Genomic DNA, 18,334 nt, shown 5'->3' with positions numbered 1-18,334 from the left:
TCTTGGTGCTCGTCGCCAATCCCTGCAGGTTCCCAGGGGTCCAGGCCTGTTTCACCGCCAGGGCTCAAAATCTTTTGCCCGTCCGCCCCCGCGGCCCAAGTCATCCTCCCAGTAACCTTTGACTCCGCAAAATAATGAATATAAAGAATAAGTCGTAAATGGCCCCATATATTAAAAGGCTATTACAAATGCCCCTGGGAGAGTTAACACATTAAAATACATAACTATCCTTTCACATTTACACCTTAGTGTGAATAAACTCTTATTTATTCATTCAACAAACATTTCCACAGAGACCAACAATGTCCCTGGGACTGTAGACACGGAGGAGTCCAAGGTGATGTTGATTGTCTGAGTTGGTGGGAAGAGGAGGATGCAAAGATAAGTTTGAATACTTTGTAGCGAGCTATCGCAGAGGGAAGGAGGATCTGAGGGCGGATCTGGGGGCGGAGCAGCGGGGCTGTGTTCTGAATATTGCCAGAGGGGAGAGGGTCTGGGGTGGGGGTGGGGCCGTTGTGTGGGAGGCTGCTTCCTGCACCTCACCACTTGGGAGGCCTCAGGATCGAGCTACGGTAGTCATTGTTACCATTTGAAGGGAGAGAGACAGGCAGATGCATTTTAACAACGAGATAAAGATAAACTGGGGGCAAGGGGGTTTGCATTATTTTGTTTTTGTCTAATCCTAAAGAGTGGTTAAAAATTTCCATGAGCTAAAGCTGAGGAAGGAAGGATGTGTCAGACAGCCCAGAGCCAGTCTCAATGCCATCAAATGCTGGCTCTGAGGCCTTGGGCAAGTAACCCAAGCCTCAGTTTCCTTAGCAGAGACACTGGAGCTCAAAACCCACCCCATTTCTGCCCAGGGCTGTTTTGAGAATCCATGAGATAATTATGTAGAGTGGACAAATATGAAGAATTTTAATATGCTTGAAAAGAGTTCCATATGACCCAAATTAATTAGAATCCATTTCCTTCTGAACCTGGGAGTGAAGGCAGATACGGTCGTTAGACGCTGCTTTTGCTAAAATAATTCTTTTCAGAATGTTGTTGGGGGGCGCAAAAAAGAGAAAATGGAAGTTGGAGGTTTATTCTTTCATGCCAAGCACATAGTAGGCCCTTTATGAGTGTGTGTGGATTCTCCACAGTGAGCAGGGGATGGGATGGAGAGGTGGGAAGGGTGAGAGGTGGGTGTGTGGGGAAGGGTCCAGGCTTGTGGCCAGCCAGGTTCCTCCTCCGGCAGGCACATCTGTACGGGTGCCTGTGTGTGACCCGCGGTTGGAGAGAAAATGCAAGTCAGCACCTTCCTGAATGTGTCTCTGTCATTTCTCTATCCTGATCTAGGGAGCCAGACAAGGACACACCTGAGTGTGAGAAATGTCCCTGCTCTACCACTGATAGCCTTTCTGAACGTCCTGGGTCTCAATTTCCACATCTAACAAGAGGAACAGTACGATGTTTGGGGTTTGATTCAAATACTCCAGCACACTACAGCAAAAGATATTGAAACAAGATTGAGCTTCAATTGTGAGTTGACAACTGTTGAAACCCCCTGCTGGGTCCCTAGGGGTTCATTTTACCATTCTCTCTAGTTTGGAGCATGTTTGAAAATTGTCATAAGGATCCACTTGAAAAAATAAGGACCGGGGAGAAAAACAGTATCTTCCTCGTACGGTTGCTGTGAAAACCAGCGACGATATGACAATAACAGCTGCAGCTGCACCAGAACAATTTACTGGGCGCTTACGGAGTATCAGGCACCCAGCAGGATCCTGGTAAGTTCCTCCCCACTCTTCCGTGCGTCCGTAGGCCAATGGCAGCAAGCGCCTACAAGTAAGGGAATCCCGGGCCTCCCCGCAAACTCCTCCCCTTTCTCTCCGCCCTCCGCGGCCCCTCCCTCCGAGGAAGAGCTGGGCTGGGGCCCAGCAGGTGTGGGGTTAAGGCATCCTGTTCCGGGCCCCTGGAACAGCAGCGGCAACTGCACCAGCAGTGGCCGGGGCAGACCTGGCCCCGGGCCAGCTGGCTGGGAGCCCCAGGAGCGAGAAAGGGCGGAGGAAGGGGAGGAAGAGGGGAAAGAGGAGGAGGAGGAGGAGAGGAGCAGTCAGCAGGCCCGAGGAGGCAGGACTTCCTGGCGTGGGGGTTGTCAACAGCCCCGAAAGAGAAAGACCGAGAGGAGCGGAGGGAGACCCAGCGGTGCCACGCGGAAGGAGACTTGGGAGAGCCACTCGCCGCGACGACCACCGAGGCGGCTCCACCTGCAGGGTCGGGGGCTAAGCCGCCCCCTCCCGCATCGGTCCGCAGACCCTTGGGGCTTCGGAGGCCGCGCCTGGGCTCCGCCAAGGAGGCGGGGGTTCCTTCTTTTCTGGACAGCAAACTTTCCGCGGAGATGCCTTTCGGGGCGAGGTGCGGTCCCTGAAGAGGACCGGCCAGCCTCTAATTGCCGCCTGCGCCCCCGAGCTGCTGGGGCCACGAGGCCCCGGGGAAGGGACAACCCAACATCTTAGGCGGCCGGGACCCCCGGCCCAGCTCGGTGGCCGCGGCCGAGAGGTAGGGCTCTGGGTTGGGCGGGGCGGCGGGGCGGCGGGGCAGGGCCTGCCTCAGGGATGGGGGAGCTGGGGTGCAGGGGGCCTCGGTGGCCCAGCACAGGCCTCCCGGCGGCCTGGCCGGGCTGAGGAGCGGCTTCACTCCTGTTCACCCAGGCCTTGGAGCCCTTGCTCTTGGGACGACTTGGGTCCCGTGAGTTTGAATCCCAGCGAGAAATGCCCAACTTTGGGTCTGGGCCGCCTCTTCCTGCTCTCTGCGCCCGCCCGGATCTGTCCCCTCTGCTCTGGTCTCTGTCATTTCTGTCTCTTTGTCTCTGGCGGTTTCCCCTTCCTCCCCCCATTCCGCTCCCCAGAGAGGAAGCCCCGGAGGTGGCCTGCCCACTGCTTTCTCACACATTCTCTCTCTGTCTCTCTCTCTCTCTCTCCAGTTTGCAAACTCAGCTCTGGAGTTCGGCGGTGGCAGCGACAGCAGCAGGAAAAACCTGCCCCTGCCCCCCCAGCTCCCGCCACCTCCCCTACCCTGTTCTCCCTTCACCAACCAGGCACCCCCAGTTCCCGTAAGGCCCTCCTGCCATGTCGGACCCAGACATCCCCAGGGGCCCTGATGTCCCCACTATGTGGCCCCCCTGTTCCAGGGGTGCCTGAGCCCCTCGAAGAGCCACCACCGCCCCCCTGCCTACCTTGGCCCAGTCCTGAGCCCCAGGGACCATGAGTGGGGGCAAGAAGAAGAGTAGTTTCCAAATCACCAGCGTCACCACGGACTACGAGGGTCCGGGGAGCCCAGGGGGTCCAGATCCCCCTGCCCTGCCGGCTCCCACTGGGCCCCCGCCCCGCGTGCCCAACGAGGAGCCCAACCCCGAGCCAGGGGGCAAGGGCACCCCCCGGAATGGCTCCCCACCGCCTGGGGCCCCCGCCTCCCGTTTCCGGGTGGTGAAGCTGCCCCAAGGCCTGGGAGAGCCTTATCGCCGAGGCCGTTGGACATGTGTGGATGTTTACGAGAGAGACCTGGAGCCCCCTAGCTTTGGCCGGCTCCTGGAAGGGATTCGAGGGGCCTCAGGGGGCAATGGGGGCAGGTCTTTGGATTCCAGGTTGGAGCTGGCCAGCTTAGGCCTGGCCACCCCTACCCCACAGCCAGGCCTGTCTCAGGGCCCCACCTCCTGGCTCCGCCCACCCCCCACCTCCCCTGGACCTCAGGCCCGCTCCTTCACCGGGGTCCTGGGCCAGCTGGCAGTGCCCGGCAAGGCCAAGTTGGAGACAACCCCCCTGTCAGCCTCCCCGCCCCAGCAGCGCCCCCCAGAGGCCGGGACGGGGGATAGCGTGGGCACTTCCCGGGCTGCCACGCCTCTGCCCTCTTTGAGGGTAGAAGTGGAGGCAGGGGGCTCAACAGCAGGGACCCCTCCACTGTCGCGTGCGAAGGATGGAGCTCTGCGGCTGAGGATGGAGTTGGTTGCTTCAGAGGAGATGGGGCAGGTAAGAGCTGGGTTCAGGGTTGGGGGAGACACCTGAGCGGTGGTGCTTGTCGATTTTGACCTTGGCCTCCACTTCCATACTGACCTCTCCCCGCTCCATTGTCACCAGTCCGTCACATCAGACAGCCCCGTCTTTTTTCTTCCTGCTCTCTCACTTGGAAGTCCATTCCTGCTCCTTACATGGCCCTTGTTTTCTCTCTTAGGCTCCGTCTTCCCCACGTTCTGCACTTTCTTTCTCTTTGGTCTTTCATTTGTTGCCTTTGGCCCGAGTCTCCAGCTCCAGGTAGCCCAGTCCTGTCTCTCCATCATGGAGATGTGACCTCCTCACTTTGGCCTTCACCTTCTGTCTTGGTCTCGCTTCTTCATGCACTGAGGGTGGAGGCCCCAGGCAGGGCTGGGGTAGTTGGGCCTGCTGGGGTTGGGAGGGAAGGGCAAAAAGTAGGCATTCCACTGTAAATTTCTCCTTTGCAGTTCCATCTCCAGTTGGGTGTGTGGGGGGGTCTTCTTTCCACTCACCACCCAGCCCCATCTCCAGCTTTGTCCCAAGACAAACTTCTCCAAGACATTGAAGAATTGGGTGGGGGTGAGGGAACCCATTACAAGGATGGGACGTTGGCTGGTTCGTCTTTTCTACTCCCAGTTGTCAGTCTCAGTTCCCTGCGTCTGGGTCTCTCCAGGATCAATCACTGGGGGTGGCCACCATGTGGTGGGAGAGAGATGGGGAGCAGCCGAGAAAGAGTTAAATCCTTTGCTCATTCTGCTTCCTGCCTCCAAAAGATGAACAAGTCCGGGCTGGGGGGCAGGATGCCTGGGTCCTTGGGGTGGGGGGTGGGCAGCAAGGGATGTTGCATGTGTCTGTCCTGAAGGAGAAAATAACACGTTGGATGCAGGAGGAAAGGCAGGTAGTGTGAGGATGAGAACTTTTCCCCTTCCTGGCCTTGGGCACAAACCACAGTATAAAAATAACCTGAGACTGTGTGTCTGGGCCTTGTCAGGACCGGCTCCCCCCACCCGCTCCTGGCCTCAAACTCACGTCTCTCATGCCACCCCCCACTTTTCTTGAGTTCTTTCATTCAGTTCCTACCCCAGGGGAGAAGATGCGTTTCCTTTACTGGTCCCTGTCCACACACTCTTCCAAAGCAAGCTCCCTTTGCCCCCAGCCTCAGCTCTCTCTGTCCTTAAGCCCTGCCTGAGCTTCCCTTGGGCCCACAGACCCTGCCCCTCTCCCCTCTGTGCCCCCAGTTCCCTTTCCTTCCCCCACGTCCTGATTCCTTCTTATGCCCCTGCCTCTGTGCTGCTGTTTCCCTGCCCCAAAGTTTGTCTTCCTCCTACACTCCCCCATGCCTCTTCTCCCCGGGTTGCCTCTAACAGGGGCCTGGAGGAGGGCGGGGGGCACCACCTGGGCCCCCTTCCTCTGTTCTGTCCCGCCAACCACCCTGGACTCTCTGTTCTTGGCTTTTTCCGAGAAGCTGGGGCCTCCTGGGGCCTCACAGAGGCGTCTTGTTCCTGTGGCCCCCGCCCTTTTGCAGCCACCCCCAGCGCCTGTTGGGCTGTGTGGGTCCACACCCAGGCTCCGCCTCTCTCCATCTCTGTAACCGCTCCGGTCCCCAACCCCCAAGAGCCAAGCTCAGGAGCAGAACTTCACCTGAGTCCCTAGAAGTTTGAGAGGAGAGGCTAGAATGGGTAGAGGAGTGGGGAGGGGGGAGGAGGGGGAGGACCAGTTTCTGAGGATTCATTCTACAAATGGCTGTTGAACAAACTACAAGCTCTGCCCTCTGGAGCTTACCTTCCAGCAGCAGGGAGGCAAAAGTACTTTTAATTTCAGATAATATTAGGGGCTATAAAAAAAATAGAACAGTTCAGTGGAATTCACGAGTCACAGGATGGAGAAATGCCTCTCTGAGGAAGTGACATTTGAGTCGCCTTAAGGAGTCAGGTAACAGAAGGCACAGTCTCTGACTGGCCTCTGATTAGGGGTCCTAGTTCAGGTGGTGGAAGGGTACTGGAGTGCAGACCAGCGCCCCTCTGTGATACCCCATGAGCCACTTTTAAGAAGCCACTCACCCAGTCCTCAGGATGGGTGCTGTTTCCCTTGTCTCTAGTACCTCCTTCCCCAGAGCCGGGGGTAAGAGGGGCTGCGGGGGCAGGACGCCTGGGTCCCTTGTCTTCAGAAGACGGGGGTGTGTGGGGAGAGCTGGGGAGGGAGGAACACTACTAGGCAAGTTGTAAGGTAGCTGGATCCTTTCTCTCACTCAATGTGACAGTTCCCACCTGTCTGTCTCCAGGTGCCCCCACTCGACTCTCGCCCCAGCTCCCCAGCCCTCTACTTCTTCCCCGATGCCAGTCTGGTTCACAAGTCTCCAGACCCCTTTGGAACAGCGGCTGCCCAGAGCCTCAGCTTCGCCCGCTCCATGCTGGCCATCAGTGGCCACCTGGACAGTGATGACGATAGGTAGGTGGGCTCCGGTTCCCGACCCAGCACCTGGGAAAGCTGAGTGAAACTGCCTGGTAGGTGTCCTTCCCTCTACTTGAACTTGGGGAGGACCCCTTAAACTGAGAAGCCTGGCCTGGGCATAACACACTGGGCAAAGCTGATTTGAGACCTACTCGCTCCCTGTGGAGAGAGCTGGGTGGGACTCCCTGGCTTAGGACTGTCAAATGGTAGACTTTTTTAGAGTTTGAAGGGAGTCATTGTTGTCAAATTCCAGAGCTCTTGCAGATTTAGCGATCATCTGGCCAACCCGAAGAATTTACTGGCAAATGTTCAGGAGACCAGAATAGGGAGTCGGTCTCCTCCCAGTTCTCCCTCTCCCTACCGAGGGGAATGGGACTCCTGCAGAGTCCACGCAGACTACTTTAGGATCCTGGGACCTCTGGTACCAAGAAAGCATGTCCCTAAGGTTCGGTTCTCTGTGCTAGGATCACCATGGGGGCTAAGCACTCCCCGGAGGCCAAGGCCAAGCCAAAGCCGTGGAGAGGCTGGCTGTCGGTCACAGGGAAGGCACAGGAGAGCAGGATCTCCTGGGGTTCGCCCTTCAGGGGAGAATGTCCTGCTCATGGCACGGTGGGCAGAACTTCCTGTTTTGAGGGCCAGGTTTCAACGTAGCAAAGTCAGCAAGCTGAAAGGGGAGGAACAAAATCGCGAGTCAGATGGCCTAGCTGCTCCCTTCTGGCTGTGGACTGATACGAACCCAGGAGAGGGGCCAGGGAGTTGCCACTTTTATTTTGGAGGGAGGAGTGGGACTTCCGGTTCGAAGCCTGGGGGAGGGACTTCCTGTTTGGAAGGCACTAGGGGGCGGGGCTTAGTGGGAAGTGGGGGACTTATTTCAGCGGAGTTTCTCCTTCCTGCCTTCCAGTCACGTGGCGACCCCGCCCCCCACCCCCCCCTTCTCCAGTCAGGGACTGAGCCCTTGGGGTGGGGGGGCCAGAGAGAAAAGAGAAGGGGGGATAGGGCCCGGTGGGATGGAGGGCGAGGGGCCTGGTGGAGGTACTTGGAGAATGAGGGACAGCAGGGCTGGGCAGGGCCGCATCTGAGCTCCCTGCTCTAAGGAATGTGTGAGGTGTGAGGTGTGAGGTCGGCCAGGCCCGGGAGAGTCACCTGCCCCCATCGCTGCTATTCTCAGCGCTTCCCACCCGCTCCCCTCCCACTTGGGAGGTTCCCTGGCACGGAGGGCTCCCTGTCCCTCCCCCACCCCTGTTGATTTGAGAGGCCAGGTTCCAGCTTTCTCTTAGAGAGTTCTGCCTCTAGAAGCCTCCTGAACTCTATTCTTTTGGTTTGTCCCCTCCCTCTCCTCCTCCCTCTGTCCCACCCCCTCAAACACCCCAGTCTGACCGGTCTGCCTCCCAGCCTCCACTTTACTCTGCTGAGCTCCAAGCCTCTGGGGCTCAGGCCCAACCCCTCGTGCTCCACCCTGCTGGGCCAGCGTGTTTGGGCTGGGCCACCTCCTTGGCCCCCTGGAATGGGGCGTGTAGCCCCCACCTCACCTCTCTGGTGTGCCGGGAGCTGGCAGAACAGGGTCTGAGTGGCATGGGACCTCCCTTTTGAGAGGGAAAGTGGGCTGAGGTATTAAGTGCCTAGATCCCAGATGGGGAGTTGGGGATGCCTGATCAATTCTAAATCTGGGGATGGGAGAACAGAGGGTACATGGTGAATTCATGCCCCCAACAGGGCCTGGCAGTTGGGAGGTACTTGAATAAGTGGATGGATGGATGCATGAGGGGATGGTTGCATAGGTGGGTAGATGGCCAGCATGGGGAATCCAGGCATTACAGGGAATGAATTCCAGGAACTCAGGAAAGAAAAGGTATGTTTATCCAGTGCTTCCTTGGGGTCAGATGCTACCTCTTATCTCACATAATTCTTAAGAGCAACCCCAGGATCCCCACTATCCAGATGAAGAAACAGAGAGGAGGAAGGTTTTTAGAAACTTGCCCACTGTCACCAGCTAGTAAGTGGCAGGACTGCTGTTGGAGCCTGGGTCGGACCCCAAAGTCACTTTCTCTCCCCTCTCCTACTGGAATGCCTGTGTCCCAAGAGAAGAGGAGGAAGCAAACATCTCTGCGATGCCCTTTCTCTCCAGGACAGAGGCAGGGACAGCTCTCCCAATCTGGGCAAAGAGCCATCCCCCGCCCCCCCCCCAGTCCAGGAGGGAGTGTAGACGGGGCAGCCAGGCTCCTGGGGGCTCATCAAAACACGGTGAGGGAGCAGGGCTGGCCCTTGTCCCTGGCATCAGAACCTCCCCACCTCTCCCAGATGTCCTGTTTCTTCATCTGATCCTCATTTTGAGGCTGTTTCATTTGACCTTCAAAAAGGAAGACCAGCCTCTACAGCTGTCCTTGCCCCAGGACCTAAGAGTCCTGCAGGGCCAGAGTCCCCAGGTGTGCATGTCGTGCTCTGCACAACTCCAGGGGGCGCCACTCACATTTGAAGTCACTGTTGACACTTAAAGTCATGACAGTTTTCGAGAAGATGGCAATAAGTCTTGAAAATTTTATTCTGACTCATACAAAGTTGCTTTGGGGGCTTGTGGTGAAGGCTGATCCATCCAGTCAACCCCAAACTTCCCACTCCTGACCCTGCTCAGAGATCCCAGCACAGCGCCAGGCAGACCTTCTCTCAGGGGTTCTCAAAGGGAGGGCTTGGGTTGCCAGAGTCCTGGTCCCTTGAAGTGTTAATGTTAGAATGTGCCAGTGGAAAGTGCCATCAAAAACTCCGCAGTGCTAGTCAAACAGGAGATAATCACCTATCAGCCGACAAATGTTTACTGTTGTATTATTCCTTTATTTCTGGCAAGAAGGAACAACTTACTTGGCATCTTTACTGAGTGTTCGCCAAGCAAGGCCAGTGTTCCTATTCCTGTGAATCTGCCCCTCTTTGGTCTCTGTGTGTCTGTGTACCAGTGGCTGGGGGGAGAGTTCTGTGGTGGCCCAGTCTCCACCCAGGTGTCTCGGTTTGAAATAGCTTGAAAACTGCTTTGACGCTGCAGCTGGCTGGCCTCCCTCTGCTCTCAAACTTGTTTCCTCCCCCCAACCCCAGGAGTCCCAGGTCTCCGTCCCCCACCCCATCCTGTCCTGCTCTCTCAGGCCTGGTCACCCTCTTCGTTACTCCACCTGTCAGCGCCTTCTGCACCCAGAGCTTGGATGGGAAATGGAAAATTCCCAGTGCCCTCGTGCTCCCTTCCTGGCTGCAGGGCCTCATCCAAGGGTCACCTTGGATTGAGCGCTAATTCCCCCCACAGGAAAGCAAGTTGGAACTGACAACCAGGAGAGAGGGCTGGACAAGGGAGCACAAGGGTGAGGGAGGCAGCATGTTGGGGCCACCTTCCCTGAGAGGGGCAAAACTGGGGGTTGGAGGTCAGGGCTGGTGATCCTGCGGTACTGGGAGGCATAGGTGGAGGGCTGGCCCCGGGGCCAAGGCAGCTGAGGCAGAAGCTGGACAGGTGTGGGTGGTGAGCCGCAGGGTGAGGCAGGAACCTGGGGCCTGAGTGGTGGGGAGAGGGAGCTTTGGAGGAAAGGACAGGGTGCAAAGGACGGTGCAGGTTCTGGGACCCAAAGCCTGGGCTTGGGGACTCTTGAGCCAGGCCTGAGTCGACCTCTGGTGGCCACTTAATAAACTGCAGCCAGACCTGCTCTCCCCTCCCTGTCTTCGGTTCCCAGGACTCTTCAGAGCGCCTGCACCTATTCCCAGTATCCCACCTCCAGCCTCACCTTCTCACCTCTCCTTATGCCCTCACTCCCTCCAGGATCCCAAACACCAGACTCGGGTCCCAGGTCCATAGTCTGTACTCGTGTTTCAGGCTCTGTTTCTGTTGCCATGGTATCTTTCCCATTCCTCCTCACCCTCACTGTGGGAGGAGGGGAACTCTCTGGCTAGGCCCCAGGGGTCATCCCTGCTGTGGGCTTTGTTTCAGGGAGGTGTTCATAATCCAAGGAAGACCACAAGCATATCAGAAACACCCCCCACCGTATCGCCTTCACTCCCTTTCTCACCTCCCGGCTGAGAGCAGCTGAGGCCTTGAGGGAGGCCAGTGTTTGCCCAGAGGGGGCAGGATGGGGTCAGAGGTGGGAAGAGGCCTACCGGGGCCAGGCTGTCCCTCACCCTTCACACCCTTCCCTGCCCCAGGCCTCTGGCCCCACAGCCCCTCCCCCGACTCGGCCCCCCAGCTGACTGTCCTCAGCCGGCCCCCCTCCCCTCCGCTCTGGGATTTGTGCCAGGGTGAGAAGGGGACACTGGCACTGACCGTGTCTGGGAATTCCCGCCCACCATGGAGCCGGCGGGAGGGGGTCCCCGTGTCCCTGAGGAGCCAATAGCAGCCAGGCTTTGCCCTGGGGAGTGGTATATAGCTTTCAGGCCAGCACCCCCTAGGCGCTGTCTCCTTTCTGCCTGCCTGGCACCAGCCAGACTCTGCTCTGCCCGGGGGGGCTTTGAGCCCCCCAGGCAGTCCTTATGATACAGCTCTCTCCCTCTGGGGAGGCCCAAGGATCCTTTCCCCTTGGGGATGGCCCAGCCAGGGGTCTCAGTCAAGTCCCTGGTGTCCTCGTATGAGACCCGAGTGGTGGGGATGGCTCCGGGGCCTCCCCGGAAGAGGGGCTGTGTCTCCTCTCCTTGTTCCCCTCGGGGAGCATCCCCCATCCGAGGGGCATCTGGACCCCCACCACACCGGGGCCTGGGGGGGCCCGGGCAGCGGCCCTCACCCCGTCGGGGGATGGACAAAACTCTCCTCTCCCTGATTCTCTACTGTCACAGGTACAGGCAGGGGTGTGGTTGGGAGGCTGCAGCAAATGGGGCTTGTGGAGGAGGCCAGAGGCTGCTCTGAGAAGCACCTGGAAGGCAGCAGGCTGGGGTGTCCAGACACCTGGCTTGGCACCTGTTCCTCCTCCTTACCTCTCGTCTCCCTGTGTCTCTCCAGTGGCTCCGGAAGCCTGGTTGGCATTGACAACAAGATCGAACAAGCCATGGTAAGAGAAGCCATCTTGGTCCCAGCAGGTCCCGGCTCATGTGCTGATGCCCAGGCCCCTGCCTCTGTTGGCCGGCCCAGTACTCCATCCCTGCTGTCCTCATTATTAGGGAATACTGGCTTCCGCTCCTCGGCCTGCTCCCAGCTGGGTTCCCTGGGGTCCTTCGCCCCCTCCTGAACCCTTGACATACCTTGCTTCCTAGCCTGCTCCTGGCCCCCGTCTCCGTCTTTGAGCCCTGACCTTGCCTCTGTCCGGCATCCGTGCCCATCCCGATACCCCACCCCCTGCGCCTTCCCTGTTTGACTTCTTCCCCAGTGGTCCCCCATCATCTGGGAGCAGGGCGCTCTCCCACACCTGGCTCCTCAAGGCACTGGGCAGGGGATGAGGTTGGGGTGGCCTGGGACCCCTGACGCTTTGCCTGTCCCTGGACCCCCAGGACTTGGTGAAGTCCCACCTCATGTTTGCGGTCCGGGAGGAGGTGGAGGTGCTGAAGGAGCAGATTCGGGACCTGGCTGAGCGGAATGCCGCGCTGGAGCAGGAGAATGGACTGCTGCGTGCCTTGGCCAGCCCCGAGCAGCTGGCCCAGCTGCCTTCCTCGGGGGTCCCGCGGCTGGGGCCCCCAGCACCCAATGGGCCCTCAGTCTGAGCCTCCCTTCCTTCACAATGTGCCTTTGGGGGCCGCCACAGCTGCTAGGCCTTGAGCCAGCTGCCTGCCCCCTCTTCCTATGCAGCTTTAATGCCCCCTGATCCCCGGGGATGGGAGTTGAAGGCTCAGAAGTGGCCTGTCCCCCGCCCTTCCTTGATCTCCCCATAGTGCCCAGGGACTGGGCTGGGGCATCCCTAGACCTTGATGGAGGAGGGAGGGCATCAGGACAGGGTGTTAGATGGAGCCCCCCTCCTCCCTCCCTAGGGGTCAGTGTTCTGGGACCGCCCCGGCAATAGATGGCTTGGGGCTGTTGGAGGCTGCCTGGCAGATATCCCCACCTTGTTCCCTGGAGTGCCCCCCTTTCCTCTGCCCAGGGGAGGGAGTACGGAAAGTATCTGGAAGTTCTGGGATTCAGGTTGTTATTAAAATAATAATTATAATTAAAAAATCCGAAGAAACTTGAATCTGGAGGTTGGCATCTCGTTGCTTGTGTTCAGATGCGGGACCTGCACCAACAGTTTCCACCTGTGGGAGAGCACCTTGAGGCTGTGGGCTCCCCTGGAGATCTTGTCCAGACTGCGGAGGTTTAATGTGGCTCAGAGTGGAGATGCGGAAGGAAAAGGGAGCCAGCGGCCTGGGTCCTGGGAAGGGGCAGGCGAGGCAAGGTGGGAGGCGGGGGGCGGGTGGGGGGCGTCGGCCCACGTGCTGGTGGGGGACAGGAGAACAATGGAGCCTTTGGTGATTGTGCAGGATCCACCCCCGGCTTCCCAGCGTGTCCCCTCTGCGGGCTGGATCTGGGTGGCTGCTTGGGGGTGGGGCGGGGGGCCCTGAATGGGCCCCTTGTCTCAACTCTGGGTGTGGGCCAGGCTCCCCGGGCACACGGTGCCCTCGCCAGGCCTGGCTGGCCTCCGTGGCCTCCACCCCCAGCTGGCTGAGGATGGGGCCCTGTGGGTGAGCAGGCCCCTCCCTGACAGCCTCGGCTCCGGCCCAGGCGGAAGATGCAGGTAGGGAGACGGACCCCATCTAGTGGGGAAGCGGGGAAAGCAGCAGCCTCCACTTCAGGAGAACCCCGGCCCCACTAGGGGGGACCTGCTGAGAGTGGGATCCTGGAGGCAGACCTGGTTTGTACTCCCCGCCCTGTGGCTCCCTAGGTTTATGACTTGGGCAGCTTCTTTGGTTTTTCTGAATCGCAGCTTCCTCCTGGGTAAAATGGTACTGAAAATAATACCTACCTGAAGGGCAACTGGGAGGGTTACATGACATCAGGAATGGGAAATGCCCAAGGAGTACCAGGTGCTCAGTAAATGTTAGTTTTCCTTCCTTGGATTCGGGGGAAGGAGGGCCAAGGGCGCAGGGATTGGCTCCGGGGATCCTGGAAGGGTCTCGGGGGTTGGGGTCAGGGCCAGGCAGGCTCTCACAATGGGCTAGAACTCTCCCTCCCTCTGGGTTCTCATCAACTTTGACTCCTCTCCCTGTCCCAGGGAGGGGAGGAAGGGCCTAGGATGAGTCACTGGGGGGATTTTTCCTCCTGGATTCTCTATTTCTTTCTTCACTGCTGTGCTAGAGGCTCCCCAGAGACCCCTTAGGTGGCGGCCACTGGCCTGCAGCCTGTCCTCCTCCCCACTGAACTAAATGCCGGTTCTGCCCCCTACTTGGGGCTTGTGTATCAGAAGAAATGGCTGTGGTCCTGAGGTTCTTCCGATGGATTTGGTGCAAGATTAGTCACTCGGTGAGTTTCAGAGATCGCCCCTTCCTCTTGCCCTGCTGGGGTGGGAAGTGCTGGTCAATGACCTCTAGGTCACAGAAACGCGCACTTCCTCACCTGGCCTCCCTCCTCTCCCGGCCACCTGTGGCCAAACAAGATGGAGAGGGAGGTGGTGAGGGACAGGACAGCTGGGGAGGAGGCCCCTTCTCCTCTGGGCCTTCCCTTCTGACTGTTGTCTCTTGCTCTGCCCCTCACTTCTGTCTGTCCTCTCCCCGTCTCGGTTCTTAGGTCTCCTGGAAACACAAAGCTAAGTCAACCATCGTAGAACGCACTGACTCCAAGAAAAATGAGTTGAAGGTGGAGAAGACTTCCAAGGTGTCTGAGACTTTCAAGTTGGTTGAGTCCCCCAAGGAGGCTAAGGTCTCCAAGATGGATGTGTCCTCCAAGGTGGCTGACCCCTGCGTGTTGGCCAAGACCACCACGGACGGGGCTGCGGTGGAGGCGGGCCATGGACAGAGATCGCTGTTGCAGCTGCCCCGGACTGCCGTCAAATCTGTCTCCACGCTCATGGTCTCCGCCCTGCGGTCTGGCTGGCAGATGTGCAGCTGGAAGGTCAGCACGTTGTCCCCCTTGTCCCCAGCAGCACCCTCTTCCTATCCCCCATGACTCATTCACGCTGGTGGGAATGTAAAATGGTGTGGCCACTCTGGAAAAACAGTGTGGTCAGTTCTAAAACTAAACATGCGGTTATCATATGGTCTAGTGATTGTACTCCTGGACATTTATCCCAGATAAATGAAATTTTATGTTCACACAAAAATCTGTACGTGAACATTCATAGCAGCTTTATTCATAAGAGCCCAAACCAACCCAAATGTCCTTCAGTGGGTGAGTGGTTAAACTGTGATATATCATGGAATGATACTGCTCAGCCATAAAAAGGAACAAACTATTGATATATGCAACAACTTGGATGGATCTCAAGGGAATTATGCTGCGTGAAAACAACCAATCCCAAAAGATTATATATCGTATGATTCCATTTATACTATATACCATTCCAGAAATAACCAAATTAGAGAAGTGGGGATCCAATTAGTGGTTTAGTGGTTGCCAGGGGCTGCGCATGGAGGGAGAGACGGGGGAGATGGGTTGGTTATAAAAGGGCAACATGAGGAATCCTTGCGACGATGGAAATCTCCTGTATCTTGACTATGGTAGTTGAATTCATGAACCTGCACGTATCATGTAAAATTGGGAAGAATTCAACACACACACTCACACACACGAATACAAGTAAAACTGGAGAAATATGAATAAATTCAGACCAGTGGATTGTATTGATGTCAGTATTCTATGATACTACTAGAGTTTTGAAAGATTTTACTATAGGGGGAAAATAGGTAAAGAGTAAAAGTATTATTTCTCACAAGTGCATGTGAACCTACAATTATCTCAGTCAAAATTTTAATTTAAAAAGGGAAGTGTCTAGGTTACTACCAAGTCAATTTATTTTGGTTTTGAATTAGGTATTACTGCATTAATAATAATTTTTGAAAGTTCACCTGGGGAATTCCTTGGCGGTTCAGTGGTTAGGACTTGGCGCTCTCACTGCCGAGGCCCAGGTTCACTCCCTGGTCGGGGAACTGAGATCCCACAAGCCGCGCGGTGTGGTCAAAAATAAAATAAAATAAAATAAAATATTCTGGGCCGGGAGAGAGGCACCAGGTAGAACAAGTTAATGGATTGGAGTGATATTTAAGAGGTAGAATTGTCCCACGTGGTTGATTGCATGACGGTGAGGAGCGAGGGAGAGACAGACATGAAAACAGGCTGGAGCCATTCACTGGAAGGAGAGCCGACTTAGGGGAGAAAGTAACGACTTTAGGGCGTTGGGACAGGATGAGTTGAAGTGTCAGAGGGACATCTGCAGGGAGACGTCTAGGAGGCAGTGGGATATACAGGCCTGGAGGTCAGGCGAGAGCTTTGGGTTGGAGACAGAGTTGGGGGTGTCATTCTGGCCTTCATTTTAATGCACTCTCCATGGAACCCTAGTGGGGACTCAAAGGTGGGTCGGACATGGTCCCTGTCTTCCAGGAGCTTGCATGGTGGTATTGAAAACAGATGAGTCCGCAGAACAAATAGTGCATAAAATGTGTTATGACAGGGTGAACACCAGAGTAGAGACAGGCCGAGAAGGCTTCCTGGAGGAGGAGTTGCCCAAGCTGAGGCTTGACAGGGCAGGTGGAATTAGACAAACCTTTGCTGTTTATCTGCAGGTAGTTCCACCAGTGGTTTCCCCCTAGACCAAGCTGTTCATCTGTGCTCATCTTCTCTCTTTCACAGTCATCTGTGAGTTCTACCTCAGTCACCTCCCAAATGAAGACCGGGTCCCCTTTGGAGTCGAGAGGGACTGAGATGCTGCAGGAGGTGTACCTGGTGCTGTGGGCCATTCGGAAACAACTGCAGCAGCTGGCCCGCAGGCAGGAGAGGCGGCGACGGCACCACATCCGGGCCCACATCTGTCCCCAACCTGACCCAGTTCAGGGCTTGAGACAGGATTCCCAGAGTCCCCTCTAGGGGGGAACCCCACATCCTCAGAAAGCCCCCACCTCACTCTTAGGTAAGGTTGATAGGAGAGGTTAGGGCAGCAGGCCAGGAGTTGTGGGTGAGGAGAAGTTTTCAAACCGTCACCTCTCATCGGGACCCCAAGGCTTGGCCTGGGGTCCCACGTACTCTCCTTCATTCCTGTTATTCAATTTGTAAAAAATTATCAAAATGTTGGGAAATAAATATCGGAAATTTCTGAGTAGAGGTAGAGTGTGTTTGTGGATGGCCCGAGGCACTGAGGGGAACTTGGGTGGGATAGGGAGGGGCACCTGAGGCACTGGCCCAAATATGTGTGGGAGTAACGGGGGTGGGGGTGGCGGGCAGCCCCCCACACACTTTTAGGGGCTGAATTGCCTTTGGCAACTGTGCCGGGCCAGTAACGATAGTCTCAGAGGCACCGGTTCATTGAGGACATGCTGGGTACCAGGTGCTGAGCCTGGGCTCTCGCTGGAAATCCTACAAGACAGACTGTTGCTGATGTTACGGGACTTGTCCAGGGCCCTACGGAGAACGAGACCTCGCTGGAAATTCCGCCTCCTCAGCTGGTCCACTGCCCTGCCTCTCTGGCGCTCTTGGGCCCGGCCATGGCGAGGGTCAGGGTCCCTCACTTGGCGGACGCGCACACGCATCAGGCTCTGTGGGCCCCGCCCCTGCCGAGGGCGGCCGAAAACTACAGCTCCCAGGGTTCCCGGCGGTGAGGCTGGGCCGCCGGGCGCAGAGGGCCCGGGCCGGGGGCCAGCAGTGTCGCGGCCGGAGAGCGCGGGAGGGTGTCTGCCTGGCGCCGCGGAAGCAGAGGCTGGAGACCGTGGCGATCTGGTGCGAGGTTGGGGGGCGGGGGCAACACGAGGGGAGACCGTGGAGCCTCAAGTCCCCTCTCCGCCTTAGCCTGCCCTCTTGCCGGGCCACGCGAGGGCGCAGAGGTGGCTCCCCAAGGAAAAGCAGGGATATTTCACGAGACGATAAAATTCGGGGATGTCAGAATTCACAGGGCTTGGAGGTGGGGGAAGGTGCAAGGGTTGGCAGCCGCGCCCGAGCCTAGGGGGCAGCAGAGGCCCTGGGAGCGGGGGAGGGACGGCTGTGCTACTGGGTCTTGCTCACCGAGAAATTAGGTGTGAGCAGGAGGCGTGAGCAAAGCTGGGAGCCGGTGAGCAGCAGGGATGGTTTGCTGGAAGCGCCCAGTTCGCTAGAAAAGTCAGCAAACTCTCCTCCTGGCCCCCAACCCCACCCCCCGCAGCTCTGGCAAAGTTGGACACCATTGCTGGGAATTTGAGTGGCTTTTCCCAGAAGTCCGGAGCAGACCCCGGCTGCCGTGCCCGATGCCCTACAGCTCTGCTACCCTGAGCCTGTTAGCTGTGCACCGCACCCCAACATTTACAGCCCTCGTAATACCACCCACCACTTATTAAACACCTACTGTGACTAATTTTATGTCTTGTTCTAAGTACTGTAATTCTCACAGTGGCTTTATGATGAAGTATTATCACTTCCATGTTTTAGAGAGGAAAACTGAGGGACAGAAAGGTCATGTTTAAGGTCGTGCAGCTTTCATTCATCCAACGAATGTCTAGCTCACACAGGACATGTTACATACATGTTACATAGCAGGTGTTCAATACATGAATGTGGTGGCTTCTCCAGGAATCAGTTCTGAGGTTAGCCTGAAGCCAGTCAGGCCCTCAAAACATTCTAATACACAGTGGCTCAACTCTGGGGCTTTCAATCACCAATTATTCACCACATCTCCATTGTGTGCCAGGAACTGTTCTGGGGCCGAACAGGCCATGGTGGGCCTGTCCCAGGAAGCCTGGAGGACTAATGGGTCCCAGGGTTTTGGAGTAGTGCCTCACTGTCTAAGGTCCAGAATCAGCCCCTCCAAATCCTTAGAGATATGCTCCTCTTCCTATTGGGG

The 18,334-nt window shown here is 57.1% G+C and overlaps 2 protein-coding genes across 4 annotated transcripts; both read left to right on the top strand.

Moving 5' to 3' along the window:
* Positions 1 to 2,427: 2,427 nt before the first annotated feature.
* Positions 2,428 to 12,578, top strand: TSC22D4 (TSC22 domain family member 4). 2 transcript variants are annotated; one of them, XM_022587907.3, is made up of 5 exons: positions 2,428 to 2,541; positions 2,966 to 4,007; positions 6,292 to 6,458; positions 11,416 to 11,464; positions 11,901 to 12,578. In XM_022587907.3, exons 2-5 carry the CDS (start codon positions 3,246 to 3,248, stop codon positions 12,108 to 12,110), a joined length of 1,188 nt encoding a protein of 395 aa, XP_022443615.2. In that variant the 5' UTR covers positions 2,428 to 2,541; positions 2,966 to 3,245; the 3' UTR covers positions 12,111 to 12,578. The 2 variants fall into 2 exon arrangements, with proteins under 2 accessions (XP_022443615.2, XP_089751845.1); XM_089895719.1 differs by lacking the exon at positions 2,428 to 2,541 and adding an exon at positions 2,601 to 2,730.
* Positions 12,579 to 12,700: 122 nt separating this feature from the next.
* Positions 12,701 to 16,646, top strand: SPACDR (sperm acrosome developmental regulator). Of its 2 annotated transcripts, XM_089895720.1 has the most exons (4): positions 12,701 to 13,114; positions 13,828 to 13,831; positions 14,104 to 14,427; positions 16,162 to 16,646. In XM_089895720.1, the coding sequence occupies exons 1-4, from the start codon at positions 12,942 to 12,944 to the stop codon at positions 16,393 to 16,395; spliced, it is 735 nt and encodes a 244-aa protein (XP_089751846.1). In that variant the 5' UTR covers positions 12,701 to 12,941; the 3' UTR covers positions 16,396 to 16,646. The 2 variants fall into 2 exon arrangements, with proteins under 2 accessions (XP_089751846.1, XP_022443616.1); XM_022587908.3 differs by lacking the exon at positions 12,701 to 13,114 and having other exon boundaries at positions 13,127 to 13,839; positions 16,162 to 16,645.
* Positions 16,647 to 18,334: the final 1,688 nt, after the last annotated feature.

This window comes from Delphinapterus leucas, chromosome 15 (assembly GCF_059928025.1).
Source record: "Delphinapterus leucas isolate spDelLeu-1000000601 "Yukka" chromosome 15, BTC_Dleu_Yukka2, whole genome shotgun sequence".
Classification (NCBI taxonomy): Eukaryota; Metazoa; Chordata; class Mammalia; order Artiodactyla; family Monodontidae; genus Delphinapterus; species Delphinapterus leucas.
This window is presented reverse-complemented; position numbering and strand designations above follow the sequence as displayed.